The sequence below is a fragment of the Melanerpes formicivorus genome, unplaced genomic scaffold (assembly GCF_026170545.1).
Source record: "Melanerpes formicivorus ecotype bairdi unplaced genomic scaffold, bMelFor1.0.p_v2 SCAF_1, whole genome shotgun sequence".
Lineage (NCBI taxonomy): Eukaryota > Metazoa > Chordata > Aves > Piciformes > Picidae > Melanerpes > Melanerpes formicivorus.
In genome coordinates, this window is record NW_027142353.1 from 47,960,210 (window position 1) to 47,983,678 (window position 23,469).

Below are 23,469 nucleotides of genomic sequence, written 5' to 3' on the forward strand. Positions count from 1 at the left end.
CCCCCTCGTTAATATTCATCAGGCCTGTATAAATATTCATGATGGCGGGCGGCAGGGGCGTGGTTTGGAGCTGGGCGGCTGATGCGGGGCGGCCCGCGGGGACTGCGCTCTAAAGCGGAGAGGCTGAAAGGCAGCATCCTGCCAGCCACAGGCATCCGCCCACAGCGGGCGGGAGCCCGCCCCGAGGCACGGGCACCGCACGGGGAATGAGAGGGGTCCGTCTGGAAGCACCACACGGGATCTGGGAAGGATCCGCCTGGAAAGACCAACCAAGACCAAAGACCCTCCTAGAACCTAGAGGGACCAACCAAGAACTAAGAAGGGTCCACCAGGAGGCCCCAGAGTTGTGGTGGGGAAGGGAGACAGCTCCAGCTGGTGGCCAGTGGTGTCCCCAGGGCTCAGCGGGAGGCTAATTCTCTTGGATGTCTTCATCCCTGAGCTGGGGGAGGGCTGGAGGCTCCCTCAGGCAGGGTGCAGATGGCACCAAGCTGGGTGGGAGCTGAGCTGCTGCAGGGGCAGGAGGGAGCTACAGAGGGCTCTGGGCCGGTGGCCATCTCCAAACACCCAAAGAGCTTCACAATCTATACCCCATCTATATCACAATCTATACTCTGCTCTGCCCTGCTGAGACCACCCCTGCAATCCTGGGCTGGAGCAGGGTCAGAGCAGGGCAAGGAAAGCTGGGGAGGGGTCTGGGGAAGGAGGAGAAGGCTGTGGAGAAGTTGTGAGGAGCAGCTGAGGGCCCTGGGGGGGTTGAGGCTGCAGCAGAGGAGGCTGAGGGGAGACCTTGTGGCTCTCTGCAGCTCCCTGAGAGCAGCTTGCAGCCAGCTGGGGCTCAAGGGCTGCTCCTGAGGGCTGGGCCAAGATGGCCTCAGGTTGTGGCAGGGGAGGTTGAGCTTGGCCCTGAGGAACAATTTGTGCCCTTTGAGGGGTGCCCAGGCCTGTGGCAGGCTGCCCAGGGCAGTGGTGGAGTCCCCATCCCAATGTGTCTGTCCTCATCTTTCTTGCAGGCTCCTTCCAGCCCTGCCAGGCCACCAGCAGCTCTCCCTGCAGCCTTCTCTTCTCCAGGCTGCTCACCCCCAAGTCTCCCAGCCTGGCCTCCCAGCAGAGCCCTTCCAGCCCTCCCAGCATGGCTGTGGCCCTGCTCCAGCAGCTCCCTGGCTGTGCTGAGGCCTCCAGAGCTGCCCCAGCACTCAGGGGTGTGTGTGTGTCTCATCAGAGCAGAGGAGCAGAATCCCTTCCCTGCCCCTGCTGCTGGGGATGCAGCCTGGAGGTGGTTGCCCTCCTTCAGGACCAGCCCTTTGCAATGAGCTCCATGCTCCTGCCAGCAGCCCTGTGTGGGGTGAGGATGACTCAGAGGAGGCAGAGCCTCCACCTTGGTTGCTATGGAGACCTCTGATGCTTCCCAACTCTTTCCTGGGGCTCTAAATCTTGGCTTTCACCACTGTCAGGTCCCTCAGAGATGAAGGTTCTCCTCTCCCCTAGACACTGGGTAGGCAGCAGAAGGATGGTGGAAAGTGTAGGCTTTGGGGCCCTCCATGAAAGCTCTGTGGTTAGAGAGAGGGAAGGGGGAAGGGGAGGGAGAGGGAAGGGACTTGGGGGTGCTGGGTACTGAGAAGCTCCCCAGGAGCCAGCAGTGCCCTCATGCAGCCCAGCAGGCAGCTGTGTGCTGGGCTGCAGCCAGAGGAGTGTGGGCAGCAGGGCAAGAGAGGGGATTCTGCCCCTTGACTCTGCTCTGCTCAGACCCCACCTCCAATCCTGCCTCCATGTCTGCTGTCCCCAGCACAAGGAGGACACAGAGCTGCTGGAGGGAGGCCAGAGGAGGCCACAAGGATGATCCAAGGGCTGCAGCAGCTCTGCTCTGAGGCCAGGCTGAGGGAGCTGGGGGTGTCCAGCCTGGAGAAGAGAAGGCTCCAGGGGGACCTCAGAGCTGCCTTGCAGCAGCTGCAGGGCTCCTGCAGGAAGGCTGCAGAGGGACTTCTGCTAAGGGGGTCTAGAGCCAGGCCCAGGGGCAATGGTTTGAAGCTGAGGCACAGCAGGGTCAGCCTGGGGCTGAGGAGGAAGTTCTTCAGCAGGAGGGTGGTGAGATTCTGGCACAGGCTGCCCAGGGAGGCTGTGGCTGCCTCCTGCCTGGGGCTGTTCAAGGCCAGGCTGGGTGAGGCCTTGAGCAGCTGAGTCTGGCTGAGAGGTGTCCCTGGGCATGGTCTGGAGCTTGGAGATGAGCTCTGAGGTCCAACCTGAAGCCAGTCCATGGTCCTGTGAGATCCATGGCCAAGCAGCAGCCTCCCAAGCCTCTTGCAGAGCTTGCTTGGGGTTATCATTGCCTTGCTCTCTCACTGCCCACACTTCTGCCTGTGGTTTGTCTCCAGATTTAGCTCTCACATGACCAAAAAAAAAAGAGAGAGATCTCAGTTGTGAAGCTCCACAAAAAGTGCTGCTTGATTTGGGGAAAAAAAGCTGATTTCCAGGAAAGCAAAGGAAAAATAACCAATCAAATTGTAATGACTTTGAAAAGATGGAGGGGAGGACAAGGGAGGTTCTCCTCCACCTCTACTCTGCCCCAGCTAGGCCACAGCTGCAGGGCTGGGTCCAGGGCTGGGCTCCCCAGCTGCAGAGAGACTGAGAAGTGCTGGAGAGAGTCCAGGGGAGGCTGGGGAGAGGCTGAGGGGCCTGGAGCAGCTCTGGGAGCAGCAAAGGCTGAGAGCCCTGGGGCTGAGAGCCTGCAGAAGAGCAGCCCCAGAGGGGAGCTGAGCAATGCTGAGCAAGAGCTGAAGGGGCTGTGGGGGGCAAGAGGCTGGGGCTGGCATCTGCTGAGTGCTGCCCAGGGCCAGGCCAAGGGGCACAAAGTGGAGAGGGTGAAGCTTCCATCCTGTGAGACTGAGGTTGAGAGCAGGACCCTCATCAGGTTCAATAAGGCCAAGGGCAAGGTCCTGCACCTAGGTCTGGGCAAGCCTCAGCATCAATCCAGGCTGGGGGAGGAGGAGGTTGAGAGCAGCCCTGCAGAGAAGGCCTTGGGGGTGCTGGTGGGGGAGAAGTTGGACAGGAGGCAGCAAGGTGCACTGGCAGCACAGAAGGCCAAGGGCAGCCTGGGCTGCATCCAAAGCAGCTTGGCCAGAGCTGGAGAGAGAGGATCCTGCCCCTCTGCTCTGCTCTGCTCTGGGGAGACCTCACCTGCAGGGCTGTGGCCAGCTCTGGAGCCTCCAACACAAGAGAGACAGAGACCTGATGGAGAGGGTCCAGAGGAGGCCACCAAGGTGATCAGAGGCTGGAGAACCTCTGCTGTGGGGACAGGCTGGGGGAGCTGGGGCTGCTCAGCCTGGGGAAGAGAAGGCTCCAGGGAGACCTCAGAGCTGCATTCCACCATCTTTGTTCCTGTCCCTTGTCCCATCCCTGCTGGTCCTGCTTGGCCTATCCCAGCTCCTGCCTTGTCCTTATCCCTGTCCCAAGCCATGCCCCAGTTCATCCCAGCCCTGTTCCTATCCCCAGCCATGTCCCAACTCATCCCAGCCCTGTCCCAAGCCATGCCCCAGCTCATCCCAGCCCTGTCCCAAGCCATGCCCCAGTTCATCCCAGCCCTGTCCCTATCCCCAGCCATGTCCCAGCTTATCCCAGCCCTGTCCCAAGCCATGCCCCAGCTCATCCCAGCCCTGTCCCTATCCCCAGCCATGCCCCAGTTCATCCCAGCCCTGTCCCTATCCCCAGCCATGCCCCAGTTCATCCCAGCCCTGTCCCAAGCCATGCCCCAGTTCATTCCAGCCCTGTCCCAAGCCATGCCCCAGCTCATCCCAGCCCTGTCCCAAGCCATGCCCCAGTTCATTCCAGCCCTGTCCCAAGCCATGCCCCAGTTCATTCCAGCCCTGTCCCTATCCCCAGCCATGCCCCAGCTCATCCCAGCCCTGTCCCAAGCCATGCCCCAGCTCATCCCAGCCCTGTCCCAAGCCATGCCCCAGCTCATCCCAGCCCTGTCCCTATCCCCAGCCATGTCCCAGCTTATCCCAGCCCTGTCCCAAGCCATGCCCCAGCTCATCCCAGCCCTGTCCCAAGCCATGCCCCAGCTCATCCCAGCCCTGTCCCTATCCCCAGCCATGCCCCAGCTCATCCCAGCCCTGTCCCAAGCCATGCCCCAGTTCATTCCAGCCCTGTCCCAAGCCATGCCCCAGCTCATCCCAGCCCTGTCCCTATCCCCAGCCATGCCCCAGTTCATCCCAGCCCTGTCCCTATCCCCAGCCATGTCCCAGCTTATCCCAGCCCTGTCCCCATCTCCAGCTCATCCCTGACCTGCCTAGTCCCATCCTGTCCCTGTCCCCACCTCTATCCCAAGCCATGACCCAGCCTCTCCCTGTCCCCATCCCTATCCCAAGCCACATGGGTCCCAGCCCCGTCCCTGTCCCAAGCCTGTCCCTATCCCAAGCCATGTCCCAGCCTGTCCCTATCACTAGGTCCCAGCCCTGTCCCTGTCCTGTCCCTGTCCCCTGTTTCCAACCCAGACCCTGCTGGTCCCACTCTGCCTGTCCCAGCCTGCCCCAGTCATGCTGTGCCACGCTGGTGCCCTCTGGTGTCCAACCATTGCCACGCTGGTGCCATCTGACCTCACATCACTGCCACACTGGTGCCATCTGACACCACACTGGTGCCAGCCTGGTGCCATCTAGTGTCTAACCAGTGCCACATTAGTGCTAGCTGGCATCATACCAGTGCCGCACTGGTGCCACCTGGAGTCACACAAGTACCACCCTGGTGCCATCTGCTGCCACCACAGTGCCACTCTGGTGCTATCTGACCTCACACCAGTGCCTCCCTGGAGCCATCTGGTGTCTCTCTAGTGCCACCCTGGTGCCATCTGACCTCACACCAGTGCCACACCTGTGTCATTCTGGTGCCATGTGCTGTCTCCTCAGGCCCTGCTCAAAACTCTGTCCCCAGCTTTCTCCTCAGCCCCTTCCAGCCCTGCCAGGCCACCAGCAGCTCTCCCTGCAGCCTTCTCTTCTCCAGGCTCAACAACCCCAGCTCTGCCAGCCTGGGGACCCAGCAGAGCCCTTCCAGCCCTCCCAGCATGGCTGTGGCCTTCACCCCAACCCCTTCCATGATTCCATGAGCTTGGAAGGTGCCTTCAGCCCAACCCCTTCCACCATTCCATGACCTTGGAAGGTGCCTTCAGCCCAACCCACCCCGTGGTTCCTGCAGTGTCTCCAATGACCTCCTCTTTATCTCCAAAGGTTTTAGAGGCTCTCAGTCCCTTCTTTATCTTCTCTCCATGCCACCGAGTCCAAACCCCCTCTCCCTCCTCCCCCCTGCTCCTACCACCCAAGGCAGCTAAACAAACCTCTAAAGAGACCTCTTGGGAGCGTGGGAAATGAAGCAGAACAGACCCTGCAGCAGCTCTGCACCTCTGGGTCATGAGGTGACACTTTGACCCCCATTAGGAACACAAAGCTTCTGGAGCAGGTGGAGAATGTCCCACCCCTGGTGGCCCTCAGGGCACTGAGCGCTGAGCTGGTGACTCATCGACCGTTGCCAGGTTGCTCCTGGATGTGTTCACCAGGAACAGCTGAGGAGCAGAGCAAGGGCTGGGAGCTGCAAACCTCCTCCTGGGCTGGAGGAAAGGGTTGGGGGCATCCTTCAGAGGTCATCTCCCCCACATTCCCTGCACTCACCCTGCAACTAGATCATGGAATGGTGGAAGGGGTTGGGTTGAAGGCACCTTCAAAGGAATGATGGAAGGTTGGAGGACCTTGGGAGGCCCCTTCCCAACCCCCTGGCAGCCAGCAGGGACAGCCCCAGCCAGAGCAGATTGCTCAGAGCCCTGGGGCGGTGCTAGCCATGGGACATCTCCCACCTCCTCTGGGCAACCTCAGCCAGGCTCTCACCACCTTCATGGAGTCATCTGGGTTGGAGACCTTTGAGATCCTGGAGTCCAACCATGAGCCCAGCACTGCCAGCTCCAGAGATGGACTCAGGTTGTCCTAGGACAGCAACATCTAGGTCTTGTTCCACAGGAGGAGCAGCTGAGGGCCCTGGGGGGTTGAGGCTGCAGCAGAGGAGGCTGAGGGGAGACCTTGTGGCTGTCTGCAGCTCCCTGAGAGCAGCTTGCAGCCAGCTGGGGCTCAAGGGCTGCTCCTGAGGGCTGGGCCAAGAGGAGATGGCCTCAGGTTGTTGCAGGGGAGGTTGAGCTTGGCCCTGAGGAGCAATTTGTGCCCCTTGAGGGGTGCCCAGGCCTGTGGCAGGCTGCCCAGGGCAGTGGTGGAGTCCCCATGGCTGGAGGGGTTGGGAAGCTGTGGTGCTGAGGGCCATGGGGTGGTGGAGCTGGGGCAGTGCTGGGGCCATGCTTGGCCTCCATGACCTCAAAGCCTCTCCTCCCACCCCCACCCCATGTTCCTGCCCCACCAAACAAAGCCTCTTTGTCCCTTATATCACCTCCAAAGCTCCTCCAGCTGCTCTCCAGCTCCTCCACCACCCTCCCCAAGCTCCTGCTTTGGTCTCCATGGAGCCAGGTTCTGCCCAGGGTTGACCTCTGCTCCTCCTGCCACATTTCCCTTCCCTCCCAGCTCCATCTCCTCCCTGCAAACATCTCCCCCTCCTCTTTGGAGGCCACCAAGGCAAACATTCAACCTCCTGAGGGGGTGGGAAGCAGCCAAGCACAGGAGGACCTTTTGTGCCTAGCTCCACTGCTGAGCAAACAGCTCCCCAGCAGCAGACCCTTGGGTTCCCACCACACCTCCTCTGGCTTTCCACCACAGCTGAAACCAGAAAGGACCTCAGAGGAGAGCAGAAGGAACCTCCAAAAAGCCACTCTAAGAGCTGGAAGAAGGCTGAAGGTCTCTTTGTTGGGTTGGTTTACTATGAAATATTGAAGCTCCCTCCTGCTCCCTGGGCTTTGGGGAGCTGGAGCAGAGCAGGGTTCTGGTTGCCCTTCTCCAGGGTCATCTCCTCTGGCATCCAGGTGGTCCCAGAAAGCCCTTGTGGCTCCTGCTCTCCACCAAGGGACACTGGGGTTGGGCAGCTCCAGCATCAGCAAACTGTTGGGTGCCAGGGCACGAAGTATGGAACCCACCCAGCCCTGGTGGGACATGGCCTGGAGCTCAGAGACCCCTGGAGCCCACCCAGTCCTGATAGGACATGGTCTGGAGCCCACCCAGCCCTGGTGGGACATGGCCTGGAGCTCAGAGACCCCTGGAGCCCACCCAGTCCTGATAGGACATGGTCTGCAGCCCACCCAGCCCTGGTGGGACATGGCCTGGAGCTCAGAGACCCCTAGAGCCCAACCAGGCCTGGTGGGACACGGCCTGGAGTTCAGAGCCCTGGTGGGACACAGCCTAGAGCCTGCCCAGTTCTGATGGGACATGGCCTAGAGCCTGAAGCCCTGAAGAATCATTTCAGAACCATTCCACAGCATCTCCAGGGGGTCACCAGCCCCTTCCAAAGGGTCACCTCCATGGTCCAGGCATGGAGTTACCTTCAGCCTGTCATCACCACCCTGGGCAGATGGGAAGCAGCTTCCCAGCACGGTCATGGTGTGGGCTTGGGAAGTGTCCTCCACGTTCCTGGGCATGGAGAGGGTTGTGGAGGAGCCAGGAGAGCATTGTCCCCTTGCAGCCCACTCCAGAGCTTGGGTTCAGTCTTGGTGACATCATGGTGGCCCTCAAACACAGGACAAGAAAGGTTTTCCATGACCCCCAGGGGGTTCTTCAGCATGGAAACACCTGCAGCACCAAGAGGTCCCAGGGGCCCTCGGCAATGCAAGCTCAGGAGGAGAGCCCCTGGCCATCATCTGCCACTGGCATCACCCAGCCGTGGTTCCTGCACCAAGCTCTGGTCTGGTGGCTGTGGAGGTGTCCGTGGTCCAGGGCCTGAGGTGAGAAGTGAAGGCAGAAGCAGAAGCCAAGGTGATGGACAATGAGAGCCTTGATGGTCCTCAGCTGAGCTCTGCCCAGTCTCTGCTGGATGGAACCCTTCAGGAGGAGCATCTCCAGGTGGAAGCTGAAGGAGCTGAGGATCCAAACCCCACGTCCCCAGCAAGCTCTCCAGCCTCAGCTGCCCTTCAGCCTCTTGGGCCAACCACTTCTTCCAAGGTCAAGAAAAGCTGCAGCTTCTCCTCCAGCTCAGCTTCCTCCATCCCTCAGCACTTTCTCCAAGTCAGCTTCCTCAACACCTCCTCCTCCAGCTCAGCTTCCTCCACCCTTCACCACCTCCACCTCCAGCTCATCTTCCTCCACCCCTCAGCACCTCCTCCTCCAGCTCATCTTCCTCCACCCCTCACCACCTCCTCCTCCAGCTGATATTCCCCAACCCCTCCTCCTCCAACTCATCTTCCTCCTCCACCCCTCCTCACCTCCCCCTCACCTCCCTCCCCCCTCCCCGCTTCCTCCTCCCCTCCCCGCGCCCCGGGCCACCCCTGGCCGGGCCGGAGGAGGCGGAGGACCCCCTGCCGGATCTGCCTGCTCCTCACCCCGTAGACAATGGGGTTGAGCACGGGGGGCAGCACCACGTAGAGGTTGGCCAGCAGGACGTGTAGGCCGGCCGGGACGCGGCGCCCGAAGCGGTGAGCCAGGAAGGAGAAGAAGGCAGGGAGGTAGAAGGCCAGGATGGCGCAGAGGTGCGAGCCGCAGGTGCCCAGCGCCTTGAGCCGCGCCCGCGGGGAGGGCAGCCCCAGGGCCGCCCTGAGGATCAGGGCGTAGGAGACGGAGATGAGGACCACGTCCAGGCCGGAGGAGAGCAGGGCCGTGGCCAGCCCGTACCAGACGTTGGCCCTGATGTCGGCGCAGGCCAGGCGCGCGATGCCCATGTGCTCGCAGTAGGTGTGGGGCATCAGCTTGTGCCCGCAGTAGGGCAGCCTCTTGAGGAGGAAGACCGGGGGGAACATGATGAGGAAGGCCCTGAGGACGGAGCTGAGGGCCACCTTGAGCACCAGGGAGGGGCTGAGGATGGCGGCGTAGCGGAGGGGCTCGCAGACGGCCACGTAGCGGTCGAAGGCCATGGCCAGCAGCGTGGAGGACTCCAGGATGAAGCTGAAGTGGGTGAAGAACATCTGGGTGATGCAGGCGTCGAAGGAGATCTCCCTGGAGCTGAACCAGAAGAGGGCCAGCATCTTGGGCACGGTGGAGGTGGAGAGCAGCAGGTCGGCCAGGGCCAGCATGGCCAAGAGGAGGTGCATGGGCTGCTGGAGGCTGCTCTGGGTGCTGATGGCCAGCAGCAGGACGGTGTTGGCCAGCAGGGCCACCAGGTAGAGCAGGCAGAAGGGGACAGAGATCCAGATGTGGGACTCCTCCAGGCCTGGGATTCCGGTCAGGACGAAGGTGATGGGGTCGAAGCTGCTCTCGTTGAGCTCCTGCATGGTGCCGCCTCCAGGGGCGAGCTGGCCCTGCTCACACAGAGGGACAAACATCTGCAAGGTCACACCAAGCCCTGGAGGGGCCCAGAGAGCTTGGGAGCTTCTCCTTCTCTGGCCTCTCCCCACCTCCTGTGGCTTGGAGACATCTAAAGGGACAAACATCTGCAAGGTCACACCAAGCCCTGGAGGTGCCCAGAGATCCTGGGAGCTTCTCCTTCTCTGGCCTCTCCCCACCTGCTTTATTAGAATAAACCTTTATTAGAATAAACCAAACCAGGTCGGAAGAGACCTTCAAGATCATCGTGTCCAACCCATCAACCAATCCAACCCACCCAAACAGCTAACCCATGGCACCAAGCACCCCATCAAGTCTCCTCCTGAACACCTCCAATGATGGCGACTCCACCACCTCCCCGGGCAGCCCATTCCAATGGGCAATCACTCTTTCTGTATAGAACTTCTTCCTAACATCCAACCTGAACCTCCCCTGGCGCAGCCTGAGACTGTCTCCTCTTGTTCTGGTACTGGCTGCCTGGGGGAAGAGACCATCATCCGCCTGTCTACAACCTCCCTTCAGGTAGTTGTAGAGAGTGATAAGGTCACCCCTGAGTCTCCTCTTCTCCAGGCTGAGCAACCCCAGCTCCCTCAGCCTCTCCTCATAGGGCTTGTGTTCCAAACCCCTCACCAACTTTGTTGCTCTTCTCTGGACTCGTTCCAGCAAGTCAACATCCTTCCTAAACTGAGGGGCCCAGAACTGGACACAGTACTCGAGGTGTGGCCTAACCAGTGCAGCGTACAGGGGCAGAATGACCTCCCTGCTCCTGCTGGCCACACTCTTCCTGATGCAGGCCAGGATGCCATTGGCCCTCTTGGCTGCCTGGGCACACTGCAGGCTCATGTTCAGCCTACCATCGACCAGTACCCCCAGGTCCCTCTCTGCCTGGCTGCTCTCCAGCCACTCTGACCCCAGCCTGTAGCTCTGCATGGGGTTGTTGTGGCCAATGTGCAGAACCTGGCACTTGGATGTGTTAAATCTCATGCCGTTGGACTCTGCCCATCTGTCCAGCCTGTCAAGGTCCCTCTGCAGAGCCTCTCTACCCTCCAGCAGATCAACTCCTGCCCCCAGCTTGGTGTCGTCAGCAAATTTACTGATGATGGACTCAAAGCCCTCATCCAGATCATCAATAAAGATGTTAAAGAGCACAGGGCCCAGCACTGATCCTTGGGGCACACCACTAGTGACTGGCTGCCAGCTGGATGTGGCACCATTCACCACCACTCTCTGGGCCCGGCCATCCAGCCAGCTCCTAACCCAGCACAGAGTGCTGCTGTCCAAGCCAGGGGCTGACAGCTTGGCCAGCAGTTTGCTATGGGGGACGGTGTCAAAGGCCTTGCTGAGGTCCAGGTAGACTACATCCACAGGCCTCCCCACATCCACCAGGCGGGTCACCTGCTCGTAGAAGGAGATCAGGTTGGTCAGGCAGGACCTGCCCTTCCTAAATCCATGCTGGCTAGGCCTGATCCCTTGGCCATCCTGTAAGTGCTGTGTTAATGCACTCAAGATGACCTGTTCCATGATCTTGCCTGGCACTGAGGTCAGGCTGACAGGCCTATAATTCCCTGGCTCATCCAACCGGCCCTTCTTATGGATGGGCACCACTGCTGTGGCTTGGAGACATCTAAAGGGACTTTGCTCTGGGCTGTGGAGCTTCTGGTGGGATTCCAAAGCCAGCTGGAGGTTGTGGTGCTGGCAACCTGCTGTGGGTGACCCTCCTGGAGCAGGAAGGTCTTCAGAGGTCCCTTCCAGCCCCAGCTTGCTGAGGGGACCTCTGGTGCTCCCCCATGACCACCAGCCCAGGCACACAACCTCCTGTCACCAGCCAGCTTCCAACCTGAGCCACCTCTGAAGGCCCTCAGGGTTCACTTGCCAGGGGTTGCTCTACAAGAGTTCTTCCTTTTCTTCCTCCTCCTCCCCCCTCTTCCCGCTTCCTCCTCCTCCTCCTCCCCCTTTCCCTCTTCCTCCTCCTCCTCCTTCCCCTTCCCACTTCCTCCTCCCCCTTCCCTCTTCCTCCTCCTCCCCCTTTCCCTCTTCCTCCTCCTCCCACCTTCCTCTCTTCCTCCTCCTCCCCCCTTCCTCTTCCTTCTTCCTCATTCTCCTATCTTCTCCTCTACCACCCTCATGGACCAAGGTCCCTCTGCTGTCACCACCACACAGGTCAGGTGATGCTCTCCCACCCCTTCACCCCCCCTCAAGGGAAGCCTTGGAGAAGTCCTACCTGTGCTGGTGGTGACCTGGATGCTCTTTGTCAGGACCTCCACTGCTTTCAGGGAGAGGAAGCCACAGGTCCCACTCTGACCAGCTGGGTGACCAAGCTCACCTCTGAGACCTCCTGGGGCAACCTACCAAGAGAGGAACCACAGCACCACAGGGGGTTGGAAGGGACCTCCTGGTGGTGGGCACCAAGTTCTGCATGGGCCAGCAGTGTGCCCTGGTGGCCAATAAGGCCAATGGCATCCTGGGATCCTCCATTCAGCAGAGCCTGGCCAGCAGATCCAGGGAGGTTCTCCTCCCCCTCTACTCTGCCCTGGGGAGGCCCCACCTGGAATATTGCATCCAGCTCTGGGCTCCCCAGTTCAGGAGGGACAGGGATCTGCTGGAGAGAGTCCAAGGGAGGGCTACCAGGATGCTGAAGGGACCTGGAGCACTGCCTGGTGAGGAGAGGCTGAGAGCCCTGGGGCTGGTTAGTCTGGAGAGGAGAAGGCTGAGAGGGATCTGATCAATGTTTATCAATATCTGAGGGCTGGGGTGAGGAGGGAGGGGACAGGCTCTGCTCAGCTGTGCCCTGGGATAGGACAAGGGGTAATGGATGGAAACTCCAGCACAGGAGGTTCCACCTCAGCATGAGGAGGAACTTCTTCACTGGGAGGGTCCCAGAGCCCTGGAGCAGGCTGCCCAGAGAGGTTGTGGAGTCTCCTTCTCTGGAGCCTTTCCAGCCCCATCTGGATCTGTTCCTGTGTGACCTGAGCTGGATTCTAGGGTCCTGCTCTGGCAGGAGAGGGGAACCTCATTAGGTTCCTCTCTGCCCAGCTCTCCATTCTGTCCAAGTCTCCCTGAGTGGCCTCAGAGCCTTCAGGTGCCTCAGCCAAGCCTCCTGGGCTGGTACCCAAACTGGAAGGTGCAAATCCTAACCAGCACCATGGACCTGGTGCACTCAGCCTCTGGAGGCTGTGACCAAGCCCTGAAGCTTCTGCTGGCCATAGCCCTACCAGGGAGTGCCACCTGGAGGGAATCATGGAGCCAGGGAATGGTTTTGGTTGGAGAAGAACCTTGAAGATCAATGAAGTACAACCATGGAGCTCACCCCAAGGCCCTCAGCACCCCATGGCCCTCAGCACCACATCTCCACCACTTGGAAAAGCCTTCCAGGGGATGAGGACTCCACCACCACTGCCCTGAGCAGCACCAAAGATGGGAGGGAGAAGCCATGGCTGGGTGGTGGCACCAGGCTGGGTGGTGGCCATGCCCAACTGTACAGTCACCCAGGGCTGTCCCATGGCCAAGATGTCCTCAAGGAGGGCCAAATGCAGCTTTGCTGGGCTTGGGGGGACACCAGCAGAACGTGGGAGCACCTCAGGAGGGACTGAGGCCTTCAGCACAGTGCAAGGGGGAGGAGGAGTAGGAGGAGAGGGTGGGGGTGGGGAGGGGAAAGGGAGAGGAGGAGGAGAGGCGGAAGGGCGAGGAGGAGGCCAGGGTCCAGTTGCCACCTCACCCACCCCAGAAGCCTCCAACCCAAAGGAGCCTGTGGGGCCACTTTTGATTTCCTACTCCTCCTCTCCCATATCCCAAAGAAGCTCTGCCCTGGCCCCAGCAGGGCAGGAGGAGAAGCTCTGCCCCGGCCCCCAGCAGAGCAGGAGGAGAAGCTCTGCCCCGGCCCCCAGCAGAGCAGGAGGAGAAGCTCTGCCCCGGCCCTATCAGGGCAGGAGGAGAAGCTCTGCCCTGGCCCCCAGCAGGGCAGGAGGAGAAGCTCTGTCCCGGCCCCCAGCAGAGCAGGAGGAGAAGCTCTGTCCCGGCCCCCAGCAGGGCAGGAGGAGAAGCTCTGCCCTGGCCCTATCAGGGCAGGAGGAGAAGCTCTGCCCCAGCCCCAGCAGGGCAGGAGGAGAAGCTCTGCCCCGGCCCCAGCAGGGCAGGAGGAGAAGCTCTGCCCCAGCCCCAGCAGAGCAGAAGAAGCTCTGCCCCAGCCCCAGCAGAGCAGAAGAAGCTCTGCCCCAGCCCCAGCAGGGCAGGAGGAGAAGCTCTGCCCCGGCCCTATCAGGGCAGGAGGAGAAGCTCTGCCCCGGCCCCCAGCAGGGCAGGAGGAGAAGCTCTGCCCCAGCCCCAGCAGGGCAGGAGGAGAAGCTCTGCCCCAGCCCCAGCAGGGCAGGAGGAGAAGCTCTGCCCCAGCCCCAGCAGAGCAGAAGAAGCTCTGCCCCAGCCCCAGCAGAGCAGAAGAAGCTCTGCCCCAGCCCCAGCAGGGCAGGAGGAGAAGCTCTGCCCCAGCCCCAGCAGAGCAGGAGAAGCTCTGCCCCAGCCCCAGCAGGGCAGGAGGAGAAGCTCTGCCCCGGCCCCCAGCAGGGCAGGAGGAGAAGCTCTGCCCCAGCCCCAGCAGAGCAGGAGAAGCTCTGCCCCAGCCCCAGCAGGGCAGGAGGAGAAGCTCTGCCCCAGCCCCAGCAGGGCAGGAGGAGAAGCTCTGCCCCAGCCCCAGCAGGGCAGGAGGAGAAGCTCTGCCCCAGCCCCAGCAGGGCAGGAGGAGAAGCTCTGCCCCAGCCCCAGCAGGGCAGGAGAAGCTCTGCCCCAGCCCCAGCAGGGCAGGAGGAGAAGCTCTGCCCCAGCCCCAGCAGGGCAGGAGGAGAAGCTCTGCCCCAGCCCCAGCAGAGCAGGAGAAGCTCTGCCCCGGCCCCCAGCAGGGCAGGAGGAGAAGCTCTGCCCCAGCCCCAGCAGGGCAGGAGGAGAAGCTCTGCCCCAGCCCCAGCAGAGCAGGAGAAGCTCTGCCCCGGCCCTATCAGGGCAGGAGGAGAAGCTCTGCCCCGGCCCCCAGCAGGGCAGGAGGAGAAGCCCTGTCCCGGCCCCCAGCAGAGCAGGAGGAGAAGCTCTGCCCCAGCCCCAGCAGGGCAGGAGGAGAAGCTCTGCCCCAGCCCCAGCAGAGCAGGAGAAGCTCTGCCCCAGCCCTATCAGGGCAGGAGGAGAAGCTCTGCCCCGGCCCCAGCAGGGCAGGAGGAGAAGCTCTGCCCCGGCCCCCAGCAGAGCAGGAGGAGAAGCTCTGCCCCAGCCCCCAGCAGAGCAGGAGGAGAAGCTCTGCCCCAGCCCCAGCAGAGCAGGAGAAGCTCTGCCCCAGCCCCAGCAGGGCAGGAGGAGAAGCTCTGCCCTGGCCCCCAGCAGGGCAGGAGGAGAAGCTCTGCCCCGGCCCCCAGCAGAGCAGGAGGAGAAGCTCTGCCCCAGCCCCCAGCAGGGCAGGAGGAGAAGCTCTGCCCCGGCCCCCAGCAGGGCAGGAGGAGAAGCTCTGCCCCAGCCCCAGCAGAGCAGGAGAAGCTCTGCCCCAGCCCCAGCAGGGCAGGAGGAGAAGCTCTGCCCTGGCCCCCAGCAGGGCAGGAGGAGAAGCTCTGCCCCAGCCCCAGCAGAGCAGGAGAAGCTCTGCCCCGGCCCCAGCAGGTGCAGGAGATCCCAGGTGGCAGCAGCTGGTGGCACCGAGCCCATGGTGATGTCCTCCTCCAGTAGGACCCCAGCAAGGTCTCCACCACCTCAAGGCAGATTCAGCCAACATGGGATGGGACCTGGACCACCACAGCAGCATCTCCTCCTGCTTCCCTCAGCTCCATCTCCTTGGGAGGGGCCAACCCACAGAGACATTTGGCTTGGAGAAGACCTTGGAGAGCATGGAAGGGGAGCATGGAAGGGGAGCATGAACACAGCACTGCCAAGGCCAACACCAACACATGGCCCTCAGCACCACACCTCCATGGCTGTGAGCTGCAGACAGCCAGAAGGTCTCCCCTCAGCCTCACCCCCCCCACCCCAGGGCCCTCAGCTGCTCCTCACAACTTCTCCAGACCCTTCTCCTCCTCTTCCTCCAGACCTTTGTCACCACCTTGGGAAGGTTCCCAGGCAGCAGCTCCACACTTCAAGGAGGGCTTTAGACCTCCTACCTCTTCACAGGAGGCAACCAGGCTCCTCTCTCTCCACCCTTCTCCTCTTCTCCCCCCTGAAGCCACCACCCTCAGCCCCAACAGCTCCTCAGGACTCACCCCGGAGGAAGGTGGACCATGCTGGAGCTGCAGGAGGGCACAGGAGACCCCAAACCTCCATCCTCACCAAGGGAGGGGTTTGGTGGTGGAGGTTAATCCTTCCCCATTCCCAAGTTCCCAGGAGAACATCGACTGCTGGAGCTTGGAGTTGGATTAAAGATTAAACAGGAGGAGCCAGCCCCAGGGCAACCATTTCCTGCTCCTCCAACATTTGCATTGCAAGTGGGACCAGCTCCAGCCCCCACCTGGCCACCACCAACCAGGACCTCCCTGACCCTAAAACAGCTTGGAAGCCAGGTGGGGGTTGGGCTCTCCCCACAAAGGACAAAGAGGCAGAAGAAGAGGAACCACCACAGGTTGCTGCAAGGAACCTCTCCAAGGAGAGCAGCCTGGAGAGAGAGAGAGAGAGAGAGAGAGAGAGAGAATGAGGAGCAAAGCTCCGTGGCCTGGAAGTGTGGGTGGAGGTCTCAAGTCCTGCTGGGCTGTGGTGGCATCAGGAAGTTGGGGCCTGGGAAGCTTCCCGAGGTGGTGAAGGGTCTGGAAGAGGAGGAGAATGGTCTGGAGGAGTTGTGAGGTCTAAAGCCCTCCTTGAAGTGTGGTGGCCACAGGAACTACTGCCTGGGAACCTTCCTGAGGTGGTGACAAGGGTCTGGAGGAGGGAAAAGGTCCGGAGAAGTTGTGAGGAGCAGCTGAGGGCCCTGGGGGGGTTGAGGCTGCAGCAGAGGAGGCTGAGGGGAGACCTTGTGGCTCTCTGCAGCTCCCTGAGAGCAGCTTGCAGCCAGCTGGGGCTCAAGGGCTGCTCCTGAGGGCTGGGCCAAGAGGAGATGGCCTCAGGTTGTGGCAGGGGAGGTTGAGCTTGGCCCTGAGGAGCAATTTGTGCCCCTTGAGGGGTGCCCAGGCCTGTGGCAGCTGCCCAGGGCAGTGGTGGAGTCCCCATGGCTGGAGGGGTTGGGAAGCTGTGGAGCTGTGGGCCATGGGGTGGTGGTGCTGGGGCAGTGCTGAGGCCATGCTTGGACTCCATCACCTTCAAGGTCTTCTCCAACTCAAACCATTCCATGACTCTGCAAAGCTGAGCCTTTGCTGCTGGTGGGTACCATGCTGAACCCCCAGGAGCTGTTGGGATCAGCCTGCAGCCCCCCAGGAAAGAGCTTTTTTGGTGTCTCCTCCCATGTGGCCTTGGATCTCCTCCTCCTCAGCCCCTCCTGAAGCTCAGAGCTCAGGTTGGAGGTAGGCCTTGCATCTTCTTCCTCAACCCCTCCTAGAACTCAGGCTGGAAGCAGACCTCAGATCTCCTTCCTCAGCCCCTCCTGGAGCTGAGAGCACAGCAGGCTGAAGCCCTTGCACATCCTCCTTCCTCCCCCACCCAAACCTCCTCATCCCCACCACCAAACGAAGAACTGTTTGGCACCCCCAGGCCAAAGCCTCCAACCCCTCCCCCTCCCCCACCCCCACCCCTCCCTCCTCCTCCTCCACCTCCCTCCCTGCGCCACTGGTGGCTGCCAGGTGCCAGAGAACCCCAAAACCAACTCCTCAGAGACCTTTAGTTTGGGTTTGAGTTTGGTTTATTCATCCCAGGGAGCTCCTCCAGGGACTTGGAGGGGGCAAAAAAACCTCAGAACTTCTGGAACTGCTTCTTGGTGCCAGCGGCTTTGGTGACCTTGAGGACGTTGAAGCGCACGGTCTTGCTCAGGGGGCGACACTCCCCCACGGTCACAATGTCCCCAATCTGCACATCCCTGCAAGGACAACCACACAGCTGCAGGCTGAGGGGCACCAAGGCCAAGGGGTGGCTCCCAGCAGGCCCCAGGGGCTGGCTCATGGCAAGCACAGGAAGGCTCCAGGCTGGGGCAGAGGGGCTGGGAAGTGCCGGGTGGGAAAGAGCCTGGGGGGGTTGGTGGCAGTGGCTGGAGAGGAGGCAGGGGGTGCCCAGGTGGGCAAGGAGGGCAGCAGCAGCCTGGGCTGGAGCAGCAATGGTGTGGGCAGCAGGAGCAGGGCAGGGATTGTGCCCCTGGGCTGGGCACTGGGGAGCCCACAGCTGCAAGCCTGGGGGCAGGGTTGGAACCTCCCTGCCAGGAGGAGCTTGAGGGCTGGGTCAAGGCAAGGAAGCTGGGGAGGGGTCTGGGGAAGGAGGAGAAGGAAGAGGGGAGGGTCTGGAGGAGGAGGAGAAGGAAGAGGGGAGGGTCTGGAGGAGGAGGAGAAGGAAGAGGGGAGGGTCTGGAGGAGAAGGAGAAGGAAGAGGGGAGGGTCTGGAGGAGGAGGAAGGGGGAAGGGAGGGTTTGGTCTCATCCAGAACCTGGAGCTTCTGAAGGCCACCTCCCCTTGCACCTGGACCCCCTGAGGGCCACCTCCCCTTGCACCTTCAGCCCCCCCCCAGTTTTCCCCCTTCCTCATGAATCTTCACCCCTTTGGAGGCTGCCCCTCCAGAAGCTTGGCCCCAGAGGCACTGCTGGTTCAGCCACTGCCATTGGCATTGTCAGCAGCCCCCCAGGGGAGCTCTGCAGACCATCGTGAGATTGGACATCATCACCAGCAAGCAGCCTGGGGCTCAGCAGCAGCCGAGATCCCATGGCTGCAAATCCCAGCTCCCTGCAGCTGCACATCCTGGATCCCATGGCTGATCCCCAGCCCAGCTCACACAGCCAGGCCAGGGCCTGCATCCCAGCTCCCACAGCTGATCCCCTGCCCCCAGCTCCCTCCTGCCAGGGCTCCCAACCCACCTCCTCGGGGGCGAAGGCTGGGGGTCAGGCAGGCCCTTTGGGAGCCCCTGGTGTTTTGGGGTGGGGGTTTTGGGGGTGCTGCTGACCTGAAGCAGGGGGAGAGGTGGACAGACATGTTCTTGTGGCGCTTCTCGAAGCGGTTGTACTTGCGGATGTAGTGCAGGTAGTCGCGGCGGATGACGATGGTGCGCTGCATCTTCATCTTCGTCACCACCCCTGGGGACAGCACCCAGCAGGGCACCAGGGGGGCAAGGGAAAGGGAGAGCAACATTCTCAGGTCATTACAGGATCGTTAGGGTTGGAAAGGACCTCGAGGCTCAGCCAGTTCCATCCCCCCTGCCATGGGCAGGGACACCTCACACCACAGCAGGCTGCTCACAGCCACCTCCAGCCTGGCCTTCAACACCTCCAGGGATGAGGCTTCCACCACCTCCCTGGGCAACCTGTGCCAGGCTCTCACCACCCTCATGGGCAAGAGCTTCTTCCTCACATCCAATCTCAGTCTCCCCACTTCTAGTTCTGCTCCATCCCCCCCCAGTCCTATCCCTCCCTCACACCCTCAAAAGTCCCTCCCCAGCTTTCCTGGAGCCCCCTGCAGATCCTGGAAGGCCACAAGAAGGTCTCCTGGGAGCCTTCTCCTCTCCAGCCTGCACAACCCCAACTCTCTCAGGCTGTCTCCAGAGCAGAGCAGCTCCAGCCCTCTGCTCCTCCTCGTGGCCCTGCTCTGGACACCTTCCAGCACCTCCAGATCCTTCCTGGCACAGAGGCTCCAGAGCTGGACACAGTGCTCCAGGTGGAATTTGGGTGAGGAGCAGGAGAAGAAGTGAGGAAGAAGCCACAGCAAGAGGGACCCACAACTGAAAAGGCCCCATTTAGAGGGACCCTCCTAGGATCTAGGAGGACCCACCAAGATCTTGACCCAGAGGGAGCCACTTGGAACAACCAAGAACTGAGAAGGCCCCACTTAGAGGGACCCTCCTAAGATTTAGGAATACCCACCAAGATCTTGACCCAGAGGGACCCACCCTAGAACAACCTCCTGGAACCTACAGGGACCAAGAACTGAGTAGGAGCCACCTGGAACCTAGAGGCACCCACCTGGAAGATCCAACCAAGGAGCTATCTAGAGGGCCCCACTCCTCCCCACCTCATCTACCATCTCCCCTCCCCCTCCCACGAACCCCTGGAGGCTTTTCCCACCCCCAAGGCCTTGGTCCTCTGAGGCCAGGCATCAGCAAAGCCTTTGCGGCCTCCTCCTCAGAGCCTCCTCACCGCGAGGCTCGGAAGACCATCGTGAGAACATCAACATCATCTGCAGCCCGAGGACCAGCCTGGAGCTTCCTTCTCAGCACCCCCTGTTTGACCCCAAGGCAGGTGGCCATGGTGGGGGAGAAGGGAGGGAGGGAGAGGGAAGGAGGTTGCTGCTGGGAGGCTGCAGGACTCACCCGAGAGGATGCGGCCGCGGATGGAGACGTTGCCGGTGAAGGGACACTTCTTGTCGATGTAGGTGCCCTCGATGGCCTGCCAGGGCAGAGGGAGGCACCATCAAGGACAGGCCTCCACCCCCAAGGAGAAGCCTCTACTCCCCAGGAGAAGCCTCCATCCTCAAGGAGAAGCACCCTCCCAAGAAGCCTCCACCAAGGAGAAGCCAACTTCCCCCCCCCAGAGCAGGACATCAACTCCTCCCCCAGGAGAAGGCTCCAACCTTAAGGAGAGGCCAACCTCCCCCAAGGACAGGCCTCCATCCTCAATAAGAAGTCACCCCCCCAAGAACCCCCCACCCAGAAGCAGTCAACTCCCACCCAGGAGAAGCCAAGCTTCCCCAAGGAGCAAACAAGCTGGGACCTCCTTGGTGTGGGTCCAGGAATGCCAAATTGAGACCCCCTGGGACTTCCTTGCTTTGGGGCAAACTGGGACCAGCTGGGACCTTATCATCTTTGGGACAATGAGCTGGGACCATCTGGAACCTCCTTGTCCCGGACCAAACTGGGACCATCTGGAACCTCCTTGTCCTGGACCAAACTGGGACCATCTGGAACCTCCTTGTCCTGGACCAAACTGGGACCATCTGGAACCTCCTTGTCCTGGACCAAACTGGGACCATCTGGAACCTCCTTGTCCTGGACCAAACTGGGACCATCTGGGCACCTTCTCACCTTGGGGCAAACGAGTTGGGACCACCTGGAAGCTTCTTGTCCTGGGGCAAACTGGGACCTTCTCATCTTGGGGGGCCAAGGAGCTGGGACCACGTGGGACCTTCTTGTTTTGGGTCCAATAATGCCAAGTTGGGACCATCTGGGACCTTCTTGTCCTGGGGCCAACTGGGACCCATCTGGGCACCTTCTCACCTTGGGGCCAATGAGTTGGAACCATCTGGGACCTTCTTGTCCTGGGGCAAACTGGGACCACCCAGGGACCTCCTTGCTTTGGGTGCAAATACCCAAGCTGGGAGCATCTGAGATCTTCTCATCTTGGGCCAAAGAGGGTGAAAGCCTGGCCTAGGTTGCTCCAAGAAGTGGCAGATGTTCCCCCATGGCTGGGCCCACAGCAGCTCAAGGTTGGTTGATGGTTGCCCCCCCAGCTGTCTCCTCACCTCCTTGGGGGTCTTGAAGCCCAACCCAATGTTCTTGTAGTACCTGGGCAGCTTCTCCTTGCCCCCCTCCCCCAGCAGCACCCTCTTCTTGTTCTGGAAGATGGTTGGCTGCTTTTGGTAGGCTCGCTCTGTCTGGGGGGCAAACAGGTAAGGAACAGTCACCAGCAGCTCTACACTGAGAGCACCCCAGAACCCAATCCTGGTAACCCCCAGTCACCAGGAACCCCATTTCCCAGTGCCAGCAGTCTCCACAGCCCTGCTCCCAACTCCATTCCCAGCAATCTCCCTTCCCAGTACCCCCAAATTCCTGCTCTCCCCCACTCCCAGTAACTCCCATCCGCAGCAATCTCCATCCCTGGTCCTACTCTAATCACAGTAATCCCAAATCCCTGCTCTCCCCCATTCCCAGCAACTGCCACCCCTGCTCCCAGCTCCACTCCCAGTAACCCTAATTCTTGCTCCCTCATCCCCAGCAATCTCCACCCCTGCTCCTAACTCCATTCCCAGTAACTCCCATCCCTACTCCCACTTCATTCCCAATAATCCCCATGTTGAGTATCTCCAATTCCTGCTCTCCCCAGTCTGCACATCCCTGCAAGGACAACCACACAGCTGCAGGCTGAGGGGCACCAAAGCCAAGGGGTGGCTCCCAACAAGCTCCAGGGGCTGGCTCATGGCAAGCCCAGGAAGGCTCCAGGCTGGGGCAGAGGGGCTGGGAAATGCCTGGGGGTGAAAGGCCCTGGGGGGGTTGGTGTCAGAGGCTGGAGAGGAGGCAGGGGGTGCCCAGGTGGGCAAGGAGGGCAGCAGCAGCCTGGGCTGGAGCAGCAATGGGGTGGGCAGCAGGAGCAGGGCAGGGATTGTGCCCCTGGGCTGGGCACTGGGGAGCCCACAGCTGCAAGCCTGGGGGCAGGGTTGGGCTCTCCCTGCCAGGAGGACCTTGAGGGCTGGGGCAGGGCCAGAGCAGGGCAAGGAAACTGGGGAGGGGTCTGGGGAAGGAGGAGAAGGAGGAGAAGGAGGAGGGGGAAAAAGGAGGGTCTGGTCTCATCCAGAACCTGGAGCTTCTGAAGGCTACCTCCCCTTGCACCTGGACCCCCTGAGGGCCACCTTGCCTTGCACCTTCAGCCCCCCCCCAGTTTTCCCCCTTCCTCATGAATCTTCACCCCTTTGGAGGCTGCACCTCCAGAAGCTTGGCCCCAGAGGCACTGCTGGTTCAGCCACTGCCATTGGCATTGTCAGCAGCCCCCCAGGGGAGCTCTGCAGACCATCGTGAGATTGGACATCATCACCAGCAAGCAGCCTGGGGCTCAGCAGCAGCCGAGATCCCATGGCTGCAAATCCCAGCTCCCTGCAGCTGCACATCCTGGATCCCATGGCTGATCCCCAGCCCAGCTCACACAGCGGATCTCCTGCCCCCAGCTCCCTCCTGCCAGGGCTCCCAACCCATCTCCTCGGGGGAGAGTTCCCAATCCCCCCCATCCCTAGTCCCAACTCCAATCCCTGAAATCTTCTTTCCCCAGTAGCCTTCCCACTACCCCGCATTCCTGCTGTCCCTCCCCCATCCCGTTTCCCATCCCCTGTAACCCCCATTCCCTATTTTGCATTCCCACTACTTCCCATTTCCCATAACCCCCATTCCCAGATTCCCCGTCCTCAGGACCCTCCAATCCCGGTCCCCTCCATCCCCAATTTCCCATTCCCGGTCCCCCATTCCCTCCCAGCCCTGCTCCCCATCCCCTGTATTCCCCCATTCCCATTCCACCTCCTCCCCAGGTTCCCAGTCCCGGTCCCCCCCATCCCACCTCCCCTCTCCCCCATTCCCGTCCCCCCCATGCCCCTTCCTCTAGCCCCCATTCACAATTTCCCCTTCCCCCTACCCCTCATTCCCATTTCCCCTCCCCCCCCTCCAAGCTCCTCCCTTTCCCAGGACCTGCTCCATCCTTTCCCAACCCCAAGGCTCCCCCACCCTACCCCCTGGGAGCCTCCCGGAGCTCCCAGTCCCCCCAGCAGCCCCCCGTGGTGGGCGACTCCAGGCGCCCGGGGCCGGCCCCGCGGAGCCTCCTACCTGCGTGTCCGCCATCTTGGAGCGCGCGCCGGAAAGGGGCCGCCCGGCCGCGTGCGGCGCCGCTTATGGAGGCGGGGCGGAAGTGACGTCACGAAAGCGAGGCCTTAGCGCGGGGGGGGTGGGGAGAGGCCTGAACGAGCCCAAATCGACGCAAGGCGCTTGAGGCGGCGGAGCGGAAGTGACGTCACGAAAGCGAGGCCTTAGCGCGGGGGAGGATGCCGGAACGAGCCCAAACCGACCCAATGCGCTGTGGTTGGTTCAAAACAAGGCCCCAGGCTGGCCCAGTTTGTCCCAGTTAATGCCAAAGCCAGGGCCCAGATGCAGCCAGCTTGCCTTGGTTGCCCCAAAAAGCAGGTCCCAGACGGTCCCAGTCTGCCCCAGTTACCCTGAAACCTCAAGGTGTGGAGGTGACCCCAAGCCATGGGGAGGTGCCCAAGGGGTGGAGGTGACCCCAAGCCAGTGTGGAGATGACTCCATGGTGTGGAGATGA

At 61.5% G+C, this 23,469-nt stretch overlaps 2 protein-coding genes and 3 non-coding genes across 5 annotated transcripts; all 5 read right to left on the reverse strand.

Moving 5' to 3' along the window:
- Positions 1-8: 8 nt before the first annotated feature.
- LOC137445414 (olfactory receptor 52E8-like) lies at positions 9-11,666 on the reverse strand. The gene is made up of 3 exons (XM_068147147.1): positions 11,605-11,666; positions 8,341-9,358; positions 9-256 (listed from the first exon to the last, which is right to left on the reverse strand). Exons 2-3 carry the CDS (start codon positions 9,329-9,331, stop codon positions 9-11), a joined length of 1,239 nt encoding a protein of 412 aa, XP_068003248.1. The 5' UTR covers positions 9,332-9,358; positions 11,605-11,666.
- Positions 11,667-17,146: 5,480 nt separating this feature from the next.
- RPS11 (ribosomal protein S11) lies at positions 17,147-23,087 on the reverse strand. The gene is made up of 5 exons (XM_068142018.1): positions 22,980-23,087; positions 20,918-21,049; positions 19,770-19,845; positions 18,411-18,540; positions 17,147-17,343 (listed from the first exon to the last, which is right to left on the reverse strand). Exons 1-5 carry the CDS (start codon positions 22,992-22,994, stop codon positions 17,220-17,222), a joined length of 477 nt encoding a protein of 158 aa, XP_067998119.1. The 5' UTR covers positions 22,995-23,087; the 3' UTR covers positions 17,147-17,219.
- Positions 18,050-18,136, reverse strand: LOC137445230 (small nucleolar RNA SNORD35). The gene has a single exon (XR_010988374.1). It is a non-coding gene; the product is annotated as a small nucleolar RNA SNORD35 (small nucleolar RNA).
- LOC137445242 (small nucleolar RNA SNORD35) lies at positions 19,547-19,641 on the reverse strand. The gene has a single exon (XR_010988377.1). It is a non-coding gene; the product is annotated as a small nucleolar RNA SNORD35 (small nucleolar RNA).
- Positions 22,119-22,205, reverse strand: LOC137445237 (small nucleolar RNA SNORD35). Its single transcript, XR_010988376.1, has one exon. It is a non-coding gene; the product is annotated as a small nucleolar RNA SNORD35 (small nucleolar RNA).
- Positions 23,088-23,469: the final 382 nt, after the last annotated feature.

Coding starts and splice junctions, on each gene's coding strand:
- LOC137445414 (XM_068147147.1), bottom strand. CDS start 9,331: ATGCAGGAGCTCAACGAGAGCAGCTTCGACCCCATCACCTTCGTCCTG. Junction 257..8,340: donor AGCGGGGAGGGGGGAGGGAG/GTGAGGGGGAGG, acceptor TGGTCTTTCCAG/GCGGATCCTTCCCAGATCCC.
- RPS11 (XM_068142018.1), bottom strand. Junction 18,541..19,769: donor CCGCGGCCGCATCCTCTCGG/GTGAGTCCTGCA, acceptor TGCTGTCCCCAG/GGGTGGTGACGAAGATGAAG. Junction 17,344..18,410: donor CACCTCTCCCCCTGCTTCAG/GTCAGCAGCACC, acceptor TTGTCCTTGCAG/GGATGTGCAGATTGGGGACA.